Source organism: Nuphar pumila, chromosome 3, assembly GCF_984573655.1.
Source record: "Nuphar pumila chromosome 3, dmNupPumi1.hap1.1, whole genome shotgun sequence".
Taxonomy (NCBI): domain Eukaryota; kingdom Viridiplantae; phylum Streptophyta; class Magnoliopsida; order Nymphaeales; family Nymphaeaceae; genus Nuphar; species Nuphar pumila.
In genome coordinates this window covers 46,759,646-46,774,219 of record NC_143251.1, presented here as the reverse complement: position 1 = coordinate 46,774,219, position 14,574 = coordinate 46,759,646, and the positions used below count along the sequence as shown (strand labels likewise).

At 38.0% G+C, this 14,574-nt stretch overlaps 1 protein-coding gene and 1 pseudogene across 1 annotated transcript; both read left to right on the top strand.

Annotated features, from left to right (window-relative positions):
• The first annotated feature begins 599 nt into the window (after nucleotides 1-599).
• LOC149842795 (dephospho-CoA kinase-like) lies at nucleotides 600-11,695 on the top strand. The gene is made up of 4 exons (XM_089999443.1): nucleotides 600-732; nucleotides 7,480-7,591; nucleotides 8,207-8,352; nucleotides 11,097-11,695. The coding sequence occupies exons 2-4, from the start codon at nucleotides 7,484-7,486 to the stop codon at nucleotides 11,530-11,532; spliced, it is 690 nt and encodes a 229-aa protein (XP_089855569.1). The 5' UTR covers nucleotides 600-732; nucleotides 7,480-7,483; the 3' UTR covers nucleotides 11,533-11,695.
• Nucleotides 11,696-13,815: 2,120 nt separating this feature from the next.
• On the top strand, nucleotides 13,816-14,574 carry LOC149842794 (spliceosome-associated protein 130 A pseudogene; annotated as a pseudogene).

Below are 14,574 nucleotides of genomic sequence, written 5' to 3'. Positions count from 1 at the left end.
TTTTTTCAAAAATTAAGCAGTTTGTCCGGACTTGGATCGGACCGGATCTGATGGATTTGAACTCTATCCAAGACCCATATTAATCTGGATTTGATCCAGCTCAAGACCCATTTGGATTTTTAAGATGAATTTGAATCTTGGATTCAGATCCGGATCCAAACCCATGCCCAACGATTTTTTCAACTTTAAATTCGTCAAAGACCTTTAAATTAGGGGTTATTAAGGTTTAGAAGCCTCCTAGGTTGATTTGGTAATTTTTGGAAGCTTGTGAGAATTTATTTAATATTAAATATTAATTAATTTAATTCTGAAATTTTATTTGATACTTGATTAAGACTCTTTATAGAGCCTTGTCCATGCTTTAGTGGTTTTAAGAAATACTTTTAAAAGCAGTAGACTTGGAAAAGTCAACATTTGAGGAAGTTCGAAAATTTCGGAAACTTAAGAGAGAGAGTCATAATAGATGAAGGCTCTCTCTCCAGCCCATTTTAGAAGGGGCTGGAGAGAGGGGGGGGGGGGGGGGCGTCACCCCCTATGCCTATAAATAGGCTACTAAGACAAAAAAGAAAAAACGCCTAGCCCTAGAGAAGAGAGAAAAAGAAAGGGAAGAAAGAAAAGAGAGAGAGAAAGAGGGAAAGGAGAGGAAGAAGAAGAAGAAGAGGGGGAGGAGATCCGGTCGTCTCCAGCCATTCATCTGCGTTTTTCTATAGCTACCATTGTTTTCTTCACATGGTACGGGTTTCTCTCTTGTTTCAGATGAGAAAAAGAAAATGGATTGGATTTTCATGTGATGTTTTTGAGAAAAGTCCATGGGAAAAGAGTAAATCTAGTTATCTACTCTAAAATACATGGATGAGGTTTTGTAAACTCTCTTTCATGGAGGTATTTTCGATTTTTCACACCTAGCAACAAAGGAATTTTTGTGCAGGACATATTTACACCAAAACAGAATTTTATTTTATGGTAAATACAGTTTACTATTTGTTTGTTCATGACGGATTTTTTTTTTTTTTATGAATACCCTATTGAAGGACCATTGGATGTATGCTAAAATAGTGAGTTAAGAATGCATGTTCAGCCTATTCCTTTAGATCTACAAGAAATTTTGATTTCAAAAAGAATATATATATATATATATATCGATGTATGTTTCTTGATGACAACGCAGATAACGCATGTATCGTTGAGGTTGTAGGTGTACTCTCATGAGCATCTAAATGTTTAAGTTGCATATGCATGCTTGATGAAGCTAGTATATACATATTTGAAGTGTGGACCAGTCTCTGCATGCTAGACTAATTGAAAATATGCCTATGCTCACACATTTTGAAAGAGAAAATAAAAATCTATATGTGTGCTCATGCTGGACCAGCTGGTAGCCCAGCCGAGTTGGGCTCGATTGGGCAATACCCGGCCCTTGCGGGTGCTAGCAGCTCGTGCCAAGTGCTGGCAGCCATGACAAGCCCAGCTGAACCAGGTTCGGCTGGCCTGGGCTTGTTGGGTTTGCCGAGCAAGCCGGACATACTCGAGTGGGGTCGACTGGTAGGTTAGGAAAAAAAATTATCAGTTAGGCCCAATCGACCTGCAGTCGGCTGAGCCATGGGCAATCAGCCCCTAGCCGACTGGGTCGGCTGGGTGGGTTTTGGCTGCGTGCTAGACCCAGTCGACTACGTCGGCTGGGTCAAGTGTATTAAAATAAATAAACAAATAAATATAATACAGCGTGTGGTGTATTTTTAAATTCTTGTTTTCTGTTAAATGGGTGTATTCGAATACATGCTAAAGAATGAAATTGTTACTTGCCTGGATATGTTGAATCATGGTAACATTGGCATATGCATACATTTAAACTGATGAATTTTGACACGTGCGCCATCACTTGAATGCTCACATGTGAGTTGAAGCATGTGTATGACAGGAATACTTGCATTAAATGAAATTATGCTATGGACATGAATACATGTATTGATTTGGAAGCATGTTCTTAACCTGCATACGTGTGCACTCATGCATATGCTTATGAATTTTATTATTTCATGCACATCTCAAAATTTTGCATACATGAATGTGCATTGAAAGGAATGCACAGTGGCATGAGATTGATGATTTTTGTATATGAATGCATTGATGATCAAATGGATCATCCTGGACTGTGTGAGCCTTGAGGATGTGTTGTTCTTTGTTTAGTTGTTAAATGCATCGCAAAAATCAAATGTGATATTATTGTCTTATTGCACTGTTCCATGTTGCCACAGGTTGTAGTCCTGCGAAGAGCTTGGCATGTTGAATTGCACGCTTATGTTATTAATTCTACATGTTGAATTGCAAATTAAAGAAAATGAATTAATAACAAGATACAAGAAATTAAATAACTGTGTAATCTACGTTTCATTGATGTTCTTTCTTTAGTGTGAGAATCTTGGATATTACGGTTTCGAAAAAACCGTGAGGATACTAAAACTCCGTATGCGTTGTTGTTGCCCCTAAACTCGATATTGAGGTTCTTTTTTTTACCACGGTTTTAGGGAGAGTCCGCCACTTTGCCTGGGGGTGGTGTGTAGACACAACTGTTGTTTTGATACCAAGAAAAGTGGCATTATGGTTGTTGATTTCCATAGTGTCCAGACATTGGTTGTTAATTTTCAATATTCTGATGGATGATGTTGATTCTTGATATCGGTCGAGGGCTAAGTTTGGAACCCAGTAATAAAATACAACTTGTGTGCTAAGTTACCCTGGGAACCCTACTTAACCTCGAGAATTCTTACCCATTTGGAGTATCCACGAACAATGGTAATTAAAAAGAGAAACTTAAATTATGTGCATTTAACAGGGACATGCATATAAAAAGAAAACTTTGATAAAAGCTAATAAATTATTCATGCATTGCACTAAAATCATGCATATTCATGCTATGCATTAGATCATGCATATTTACTTGTTTCCTTAACTGTGATATATTGATGAATGCATGATGTTGTTCTTTAATGTACGTTAAATCTCTTTAATGCTTAAATTGTGATCCCTGTTGTTATTGAATGTTCACTCGTACTTAATAATTGTTTCTTATTATATGAATGATTAATTGAATTATGAATGTATCATAATTATGTCTCTCTAAAATATTGCATGAATCTTATTTATATTATTTTTACTTGTTTGATTCATTAGAGAGATTCATATACATGATTCTTTGGATTCTGACACCCTACTTGTTTTTTTTGCAACCTAGTAGAGAAGACTTGCTTTTGAGAAGAGTCACGAGAGGACTGAACGGCTGCAGTGCAGATTCTTGGGACGACATGATTCTTTCCTTTTGCTTTCTTTACTTTTATTTACTCACGTCTCAAACTATGTGTATTTGAATAAATAAAGTTTGATATGAAAGATAATATAAGATTCCTTGTGGTGATGGTTGTGTTTAACTGTAATGGCCTCGGGTCTCTGGGATTGTTTTCTCATTTGTTTTTTTAAAAAAAAAAATTTGTCACTTTTTCATGGGTATGAGTTGGGGTCGTTACACCTACCCATTAAGGGGTATATACAAAGTTTATTTATTAGTCTTGCCTTTTTTTTTCTCTGCTTTGGTTTGTTTTGGTCTTATGCACGATTAATTTCTTTTCGACTTCGTTGTTCTTTGTTCTAGAATTTTGGGTTTTTTATGGTTGGGAAAGTCACCTTGAAAGTAGCATTGGCTTACATTTGGACATTCAAGTGACAGGTTCCCCATTGTTAAAGTTATGAACTTTGTCTTCTGTTTTTCTGCCTTTAAGTTACATTTAGCGTTGAAAAAAAAATGTCAGTCTGCCTTTTCGATAATCTTACTAAAATCAGGAATTAAGACAACAATTATAACGTAAAAGCTTTTTCTTATATAAAATTGGAAAGCGCACTTTGGATTGAGTTGTTTTTGACATAAAAGATTTTTATAGTGTTATGAGATATGAATGGAGGAGAAGGATTCATGTGGAAGACCCAGAATGATTTTCTTTTTTGGTTCATATCGCCGACCCCAATTGTTTTGGGATGAAGGCGTAGTTGTTGTTGTATGAGATATGACGCAAAAGTTGTTTAAAGATATCAAAATCTAAACACTCATTTAGTAATTTAACTATAGAGGTTGTGGTTGTGGAGAGTTTGATCCACAATGCACTCGATCTAGCGATTAACTTCTTCATTCCTTCGTATACAAAGCTGCAACTTAGTGCACCACACATTATTTATTCCTCCCTTACAACTTCAACTCTTCATTGCCATTTCTCTTTTCATATATTTTTTAAACTTGTATCTTGTCAACCTTTGAGTGGCTTCTACTTTTTCTAATTATTTATAATACATTTATGATGTCTTGTAGATTTTTTGGCAGATTAACTAATTAATTGACTATTTATTTTTAAGGTATTTGTGTTCCTTTGTCACGACTTGCTTAATGCATTTCAAGATTGAAACTTGAGTTTAGTCACAATGCATTATTCATGGAAGGTACTTTCTTTGGTCTTTACATCAAACAAAGCTAAATTTTAGAGTATACATGTATGTTATTATGATATTGTGCAATTCTTAAATAATTTTTTTATTACTGAAAATATCTTGTTTAGTTTCAACCTAAGTCACACAGACCTGGCTCTAAGGTCGACGCACCCGCGTCGACACGCCCCGACACGGGTTCGTCTTCGGACACGGTCAACCAAGTGTCAAACTCGGTCAATGCATCGGGGTCGAGTCCGTCCACATTTGGACTCGGTCAACTTTGACTGAGTCTATTTTTGTCTATTTTTTTGGGGCAAAAGATGTATAAAAACTATAAAAAAATCAAACTTTATATATATATATATATATATATATATATATATATATATATATATATATATATATATATATATATATATATATATATATATATATATATATATATATATATATATATATAGCTGAGTCTCTTAATGGGCACAACATTGACCGAGTCTTATTATTGTTATATATATATATATATATATATATATATTTTTAAATATATATACATATATATAACTGTCACTGTGTCCCCGTGTTCAAAAATTTTGAAATTGCTCCGCACCCGTACTCGTACCCGCACCCATGTGACATAGGTTTCAACCAGAGTTACTGGAAGCGCAGAACATCGCACTTTCAAAATACGTGGGTAAGCACCCTTTTTAAATGGGAAGCACACTTCTCTTTAATGGGAAACACACTTCCCTTTAATGGGGAGCGCGCTTCTCATCACGCTTCCCCCGCGCTTCCTCTATTTTTTCAATTTTTTGTATTTTTTATTTTATTTTATTTTATTTTATTTTTTTCGCTTCCCCCTCGCTTCCTAGGTCGCTTCCTAGGTCGCTTCTGAGACGATTCCCGATTCGCTCCTAAGTGGTCCCCCGCTTCCTAAAATTTTGAAAGTACCTCGCTTCCCGCTTCCTCAACTGGCAACCATGGTTTCAACCAAGGTTCCTAATCATGAATATGGTATTTTGTAGTTCCTCAAATTGTTTTTGCACTTACTAATATAGTTTATTATCATAAAAATTAGTTTTCCTTTCTACTGTGCATTTGTGCCCACCCTAACTTAAATTCTTGGCTCCTCCCCTGATGGTTGTTGCAACTCAAAGGCACCTAAAGTCGCCATCTCCGGCCGGTGAGCTCTCTCTCTCTCTCTCTTCAGTTTGATTTCCTCCCTTAGTGTGAACTCCAACTATTCAACCATTTGCCTCAACCATTCAACATCTCTTTAAAAAAAACTCTTGGTTCAGCATCCTAGCTCTGTTTTGTGATTGAGGAATCTGCTGCTTGTCACTGAAAATGGATTATGACTGGTCTTTGCAGAAATTACTTGTTCAGACGGTCTGTTCTAGCCGATATGGAGGGAATGAATGACATCATACCAGAGTTACCGGAAGCGCCTAGGTAAGTGGGGAAGCGCAAAACGTCGCGCTTCCGAAACGCGAGGGGAAGCGCCCTTTTTAAATGGGAAGCACACTTCTTTTTTATGGGAAGCACACTTCCCTTTAATGGGAAACATGCTTCCCTTTAATGGGAAACATGTTTCCCTTTAATGGGAAGCGCGCTTCCCATCACGCTTCCCCCTCGCTTCCCCCATTTTTTCAAATTTTTTGTATTTTTTTTTTCGCTTCCTAGGTCACTTCCGAGACGATTCCCTATTCGCTCTTAAGTGGTCCCACGCTTCCCGCTTCCTAAAATTTTGAAAGTACCTCGCTTCCCGCTCCCGCTTCCTGCTCCCGCTTCCTCAACTGGCAACCATGCATCATACTGATTTTTTATTCTTGTTTGGGGGTTTGATTGATGCTTGTATCATTTTGAGATGTGTAAGTTTACAAAAGTCAGTCTGGGTGATAGTTGTTATTAACAGTAGCTGGTTGCTAAAACCAATTGCTGACTTGCAAGATTTCTTTACATTATTTGAGAGTGGTGATGCTCTTGAAGGTGGCTTTTCTTAGTACATCTCTTGTTTGATCCTGTTTTAGTCTGCGCATTGCTGTTATTGAAGTTCATTTTCAGCCATCTTTTTTCTGTGGTCTAACTTGATTTTTTTTAAAGTTTGTGCGATTTTAAATTTTAAATTAAATCAGCTTTTAAAATAAGCCGATTCGATTTGATTCAATACATTACCAATTCAAGTCTTTTCTTGAAAAATCGATTTGGTGCAGAATCCAATTTTGACACGTTCAAAACTATGCAACCATGTGTCAAAGTTTAATTTCTTTGACAAAATTTTATTGATTAGAACAAGTTGTCCTGGCAACTCAAAAAAAAATTATTTGTTCAATGCTATTTGTTCTGTCAAATCAAACACAGAACAAAAATTGGTTAAGGACAGCTTGTTCAGGACAAGCTTGTCCTGAACAAACTGGTCCTATGAATCAAAGACACCCTTAATGGTTTATATTTCTTCTTTTTATGTCGGCAAGCTTTTTTTCTTCATTTCCTCCTGGCCTTTATATAGAACACAATTTGTAAAATTGTGAATTTAGTTTGAATGTTAAAATTTTGTATTAAGCATGATGTAGGAAAAGGGGGTTTCAGGATCTTTGTGTTTTGGTGTTTGGTTAGTAAAGCGGAATAGTAAATTGTTGGTGACTTAAAAAATGAAAAACTCAAAACATATAATTCCAGGTAATGGTTTGAAATTGGAAAATACAAGATGAAGTTTATTTGATAAAATGATTAAATGGAAATTTGTATGGGCAGACTAAACCTGAGAATACAGGAGGTGTTGCTTTCCTTCTTTAAACTTTGGAGGAATATCAAGGTGCATGTCAACTGTTTGATGAAATGACTTGCGATCTGTATGGGTCTTTTTTTCTTCTTGTTGTGTTGTTTGCTGTGTTGATTAATTACCAAACATTATTATTGTGATCTATCAGATTGCTTGTTCTGTTAGATTCTATATATAGTTAGAGGATCTTGTGAAATTCTCATGTCTTTGGTTGGTCTATGGTAGTGAAGGAAGATGAGACTTGTTGGATTGACGGGCGGAATTGCTTCAGGGAAGAGCACAGTGTCCAACGTTTTCAAAGACAATAACATTCCAGTCGTTGATGCAGATGTCGTTGCTCGGGTCTCTTTCCTTTCTTTCTTCAACTTCTTGCATTTGTTTATTAGTTTGGTTTTCTATATATTGGATTAAAATTAGGACATAATGCAAAACAAAGTTTGACATGTTAGGCCTATTTTTTTTTCAAATAGGCCTAGTTTATAATTAGCAGTTAATGCAAGATTATGAAAGAATATTGCCACTCTTGGCATCTTTGTTTTGCATATTTCATGTTTATCCTAGAGATTGAAGTGATTAGATGTTTTTATAAAACAGAACTAGAAAATGCTTTCTTCTTCTTACCTGAAAGGGATTGGAAACTTTCTCGTCTTCTGCACGAAGACTAAACAGTGAAAACAGGGATTTTGTGCTTAAGATTGTAATCATATGATTTCTGTATAGTCATCTATGACTTATTATGATTCGTCCAAGTATGCAATTGCCTTATAGACTGCCACAAAAGTTGCTATCTGTGGAAGTTGTTCACTAATTAAGTGTCGGAAATTATTTTATAAGTGCTGGGGTATTCAAGTTCTTTGGAATGGAGAATAGTAGCTGGAGTTGTTTTCCACTACTTGGATGAGTCTCACCCTTGTTTAATTATTTTATTTTTTCTTTACTTCAATGGGATTATGGCAGGATGTTTTGAGACAAGGTACTGGTGGTTGGAAAAAGGTTGTAAGTGCATTTGGGGACGATATTCTACTAGAAAATGGGGAGGTTGATAGGTCATGTTTGGGACAAATTGTTTTCTCTGACCCCACAAAGCGTCAACTTCTTAATCGGTATGATTTTGTCCTTTATTTGTGCTTTAAAGCCTTTAGCATTTCTGTCTTTTTTATGGAGAAACCGACTTAAAATTTTATGCTTTCCAGTTATGGTAGTTGTTCTGTTTCCATAATCTAGTGCAATTTGGTCCTATTTTTTTGTATTAATGGTGTGATGCTATGAGTTTTTTGTCTGAAGTATTCTATATTTTAACACTAATGAAAGTTTGTGGTTCATATATTATTATAATGACACTTTGATTGATTTCCATCAAATAGGTGACACTTTGTATACTTTGCAAAAAGTTATATCTAACCATTAGTTGAGGAAGATGTAATTTCTTTATGTTCTGTTCTTTAAACTATGTTTCTTTCAAATCAAACTAATGGAATAAGAACTTGTCAACTACTGGTCATCCATTGCAACAACACTAAATTGAGAATTTCGTTGATCCAAATCTTTCTGGTTGTTATTGCTAAAAGCCATGCATAGCAATAAGTACTATTGGATAAAACTCTTTGTATTTCAAATGGTTAAATGGTGATTTGAACCAAATGAGGAAAACACTTGCAGAAATAAAAGAAATTTTGTTCAAATTGGTAGGCAGGCAAAACCCAAAAAAAACATGACAATGACTATATTAAGATACTAAAATTTGCAGAATGTGCTGAAGAAGTTGGAAGCCTAAACTTACTGAAAACTGAGATATTTTAAGTTTGCATAATTATCCAGGTGCATAACACGAATTGCGAACTATTTGAAATAAACCATTCACCTGAAGAGATTGAGAACATCATAATATTCTGGCTTCTCCTCCTCCTCAGAGAAAGGTTAGACTATAAATAGTCTCAAGGTAAAAATTGAAGTTTAGAACTGAAAATTTGTCTGGAACTTGAGGAAAAAAAAGATAGGTTGTTTATTGAATTTTAGGGGAAAAACACAACTTAAGAGTCAGATTTATGTGTGGGTTATTAAACATCGAGTTTGATGATTAGATGAGATTCTGATCAGAAATGCTGGTGGGCAATCATGGATGCAACCACAGGATATTGCACAATTACCTTGTGTGTGGTGGGTAGACAACAGGAATGATGTTGGTGCTTATACGCAACTTCAGCAGAATGAAAATTGGTTTCCTTAAGCAAACTGCTGGCATGCCATATCTTGCAAAGGAATCTGGGAACAGAAAGATATGCCAGGTCAGCTGCATCTTTCTGGACCCAGACAAAATGAGTTTGCATATTAGAAAGAGGAAATGGGCGTTAGAGAAGAAGCCCTTGTTCTGGCAGTAGGGGGAGCACTGGAGACAGAGATGTGGTATTGGATCTGGCTGAGCATGTTGGCCAGTACATTATGCTGGCTGATTGAGTAACCTAGCTAGCATGATGGATCAAGGGAGCAGAAGACCATGATTGTAGCTGTGGTGGCTGCTGTCTTCATATTGACGTCTTATGGAGATGCAGGATTGTTTCAAGGTGAATTATCTATGCCATTTAGGTTTCATGTTTGGATTCAACATGCTGCATGTGGAGCTCCATCTATGATGCCCGAGTTATGTATTGAATATAATTTTATAGGCATGGACCTTAGACTGGTTTTAACTTGTTCACTTGTTTGCATTGTTTAGTACTATTGTGAAAACTATGATGACCATTGCATCTTTTCTCTTGGGAATTGCCAAATAAAGAATCATCTTTTACCTTAAAATTCGACGAACCTATATTTTTGAAAAGTCCAAATATAGAACCAACATTTTCATGGAATAGCCAAATGAATATCCGCTGTCACCTCTTTTTGGTTAACTATAGTTATTAGTTTTTTCATCATGAACCAAATAATGTAAAATTACTTAACTACCCATAAAGATTTAGGATGACTGTCAATGTGACCCTTCCCTCTTCCTGCGGGATGCAAGCCAAAGGTGGGAACCCAACAGGCTTTATTTTGGAGGAGACACCAACATCATCAAAGTATGTACATGCTTTCTGCTTCACATGAGGGCACCACCATGATGCCTCCACACTGCGGCACCCTGAAATTCTCAATCTCACGCACATAAATATCTTTCAAGTAGATGGGAGAAATGTCCCTAAGCTGTTCTTTGCAATATATACCTACCCAATATGGGGTTTCTGTCAAGATACTCAAAATTTATGTCATTCTCTCACTCTAGAAAACTAACATCCCTCAACCTTTTATGTGTGCTCTTCTCTCTAGAAGGTGATTCATCAGAAAAAACCCAAAATGAAGGAGATGGGTTAGATGGCCTATTAGGTTATAGAGGTCTTCTGTGCATTTGTGCGTCTGTGTAATACAACACAAGCAAAAACCAAAGGTGTTTTATTAAAAAAAATGGCACAAGGCAATGGTTTTTTATGATAAAAGGAGAATGGGTATTTCACTTAACATTTAAAAAAAATGTCATAAGGTATAATTGATCTGAATTTGGCTGTTTCATTGAATCGTTGTGTTTGTGTTTGGATTTTGAAAAATGGTACGGTTGCATTTGGAATTTAAGGTAAAAAGATGGTCTCTATTTGGGAACTTCCCTTTTTCTTTATGAAGTTTTGATTGTTGTAGTAGAAACAAAAAACTACTTTCGGGCTTGTGCTGAAAACCATTGTAAGTGTTTACGATTGTGATTGATGAAAAGTACAATAAGATTTATCTGAAATATGAAATAGCGATACATGTTACTAAGGACATACTTGGTATTGTTTCTTTATATATTTTATTCATCAAATTGTTTATTTTCTTGCAGGTTGCTTGCTCCATATATTGCGTTTGGTATCCATTTGGAAATACTGAAACTTTGGTTTAAGGGTTATAAGGTTATTGTTCTTGACATCCCATTGTTATTCGAGGCTAAGATGGACCACTTGACAAAACCAATTATTGTTGTCTGGGTGGATCCTAGTACACAACTTCAAAGGCTTATGGCCAGAGATGGGATATCTGAGGAGCAAGCTCTGAATAGGATCAATGCACAAACGTCACTAGATTGGAAGAAGGGGAAGGCAGATATTGTGATTGATAACTCACACTCGTTAGAGGAAACAAAGGAACAATTTCAGAACGTGCTAATCCAAATCAGAAAGCCATTAACGTGGAGAGAATTTGCACTCTCCAGACAGGGTGTTGTATGCTTCCTCTCTTCTGTAGTTCTTGGAATTCTCGCATACAGGTATGCTAAGTAATTAAAGGATTTGCTAGGTCTGATAAAAACAGTGACAACTATTCTTACTCTGTCTTTGATGATGATGATCAATTTCTCATTTATGAAATGTAAACTGGTGTTGGCTGTTGGAAAACATCGTGGGTTAAGATTCTACAATAACCAATAAAAACTATATATTGGAAGTTGGGACTAGGGGTATACATGGATAGGTGAGAGTTTTCTTAAATGAGAATCTTCATTGGGCTTCACAATTATTTTTTGGGGGACCCATTCCACGAGAACCCCACTTTTGTCTCTCTTGAATTTCTAAGATCAATGACAAATGCAAGCCTCTTCGTGGAGGTGGTAATTGTATTTCTTGAAACTGAGGAGCCTATTGAACTTTTTAATTTTCTTATGCAGTCTTTTGAATTCACATTTCACTTTAACAAGAATTCATGTTAGTCAACCCTGAATTTTATTGTAGTTTAGATCTTCAAAGTTCAAGTAGTTAAGATTGAAAATTTTTGGAAACTGAAATACAAAACTTTGTACTCTTAAAAAGAGCTTTTCAACACACTCAAATTTTAGCAAATCTGATCGGGACGTTAAGTTCCAACCTCAGCAATCTTTGTATATTAGATTATATCCAACTATAAATCATGATTATATCCGATTAAATGGCGTGTATCCAAACTCTTAACGCTAGTTGCGACCATTGAGTGCCTTTTCCCCATGAACTCTCTTCCCCATGCAGCTTGACGGGATTTTAGCTATTTCTGGAAATTCAAGTGCTTAGACCTGTTAAAGCTTTTTTTTCCAAATTACTAGTGGTTCTTTCATCTTTTTGAGGGAATCTTCGCACTGTGTGTGTGTGTGTGTGTGTGTGTTTTCTTTTTCTACCAACCCTGACTCACAGTTGTAACTCCGCAAGTTGGTCTGTTCACGTGATTCAGAATTTAAGAACTGAAGACCAGTTCAACCTTCCCTTAAATGAACTGAAAGAATGTCAACAGTCTCAAACTATTGACAGTATCAAATTTTAATGGAGTAATTCACGTTTAGCGAACATTTTTATGATTCTTGGGCATTTAGTAAGTGAAATAGCCCTGTTTCCATAGTTTAGGCTGCTTCCATTTTGCTTGCAACCGTTATGGGAATCACTTTTGCTTTCTTTTTCTCCTACTACTAAGGTACATTTGATCTTGAAAATTTAAAAGCACATGTTTCTAGGAATGATAATGGATCAGATTTGGGTCGGGTATCTGACTGAATTCAAATCTAATTAGTCGGATTCAGTAAAACACATAATATTCAATTAAGAATTGGTTTGGATTTCGGTACTTTTTACGTCCAGATCTAATAGATAATGCAAATCCCAATACATATATGCATCTGATTATCTAATATTCAAATTTGAATTCTGTCTTATGCTTTTCCATCCAAGTCCATAGTCTAACCTAACTCCGATTAAGCAATATTCAATTAGGTTGGAATCAATATACCTACATCTGAACTGAATCCCACTCGTTTACACCCTCGAGAGCGTGTCTTGGGGTTCACTGTGTGGAATTGTGGGGGCGTATACGCTCATACGGTATGCCAAATTTAATGTAATGAGGCCTTCCAAAACTGTCTCACCAGGATTGGATCAGGTTCCGTAGGCAGGACTTTGACCAGCAGCCTAGCAAGAGTGCGATGCTGTTCATGTGCCCAAGAAACCATGTTATGCCACCATGGAATAGACGCTAGGGCCAGCAATCCAGCATGAAGCTGCTTCATGGGGCTTCACATGAGATGACCACAGTTCGAAACTCATGGGAGCAGTGGTGGAACCACATTGAGGCCAGTGTGGACACGTGCCTACCCTGACCCCAAAATCCCCCTCTAATAAAGGTGTCCAGGTCAGTGTCAGCACTTCACACCCTGATCTTTCATTGTGCCCCCTTCTCTCTCGGGCAGTGAATATCCCACTCAAGGTTGTTAAATGCGATGAGGCGAAGCTAGGCGTTGAGCATGTTATGAAGTGAGGCGTAAGCCTCGAGACGTTGGAGCGTAAGCTTCATGATCAATCAGGGGTCCAATCGAACCCGATCCATTTTCACCCCCCGAGTCCCCGACCCCTAGAGCATCCTCATCCGTGTGTCTCTCTCTCTCTCTCTCTCTCCCCTCTCTCTCTCTAAACAACTCATAGGAAGCAACGGCAAAATCCTCTTTTTCCCTAAAGAAAAAAAAAACCTAGAAAGAAACAAAGAACGAAGAAGAAGAAAATGAGGGAGTAAAGTGAAGGTGGTCTTGGGAGGGTAGAGGGGCTCAAGGAAGGATGCATCTGTACAGCCTGACGCTGCAACGGGTGACTGGGGTGGTGTGCGCGACGCATGGCAGCTCCGTGGGTGGAAAGACGCAGGAGATCGTGGTGGCGCGGGGAAAGGTGCTGGAGCTCCTCCGCCCCGACGACACTGGCAAGCTCCAGACCCTCCTCTCCGTTGAGGTCTTCGGCGCCGTCCGCTCCCTTGCCCAGTTCCGCCTCACCGGCTCCCAGAAGGACTACGTCGTTGTTGGGTCCGACTCCAGCCGCATCGTCATCCTCGAGTACAACAAGGAGCGCAATGCCTTCGACAAGGTCCACCAGGACACCTTCGGCAAGTCCGGCTGCCGCCGAATCGTCCCCGGTCAGTTCGTCGCCATCGACCCCAAGGGTCGCGCCGTCATGATCGGCGCCTGCGAGAAGCAAAAGCTCATCTACGTCCTCAACCGCGACACTGCTGCCCGCCTCACCATCTCCTCCCCTCTCGAGGCTCACAAGTCCCACACCCTCGTCTACTCTATTGTTGTCGTCGACTGCAACAACTCCATCTTTGCCACCATCGAGCTCGACTACTCTGAAGCCGACCAGGACCCCTCCGGCCATGCTGCCATCGACGCTCAGAAGCATCTCACCTTCTACGAACTTGACCTCGACTCTCTCGCAAGTGGTCCGAGCCCATTGACAGCGGCGCCAACCTGCTCGTCACCGTCCCCGACGCCGGATTTTGGCAGGAAAGCGGCGGTTTGTAGGGACTACACAGATGCGTACGCTTAA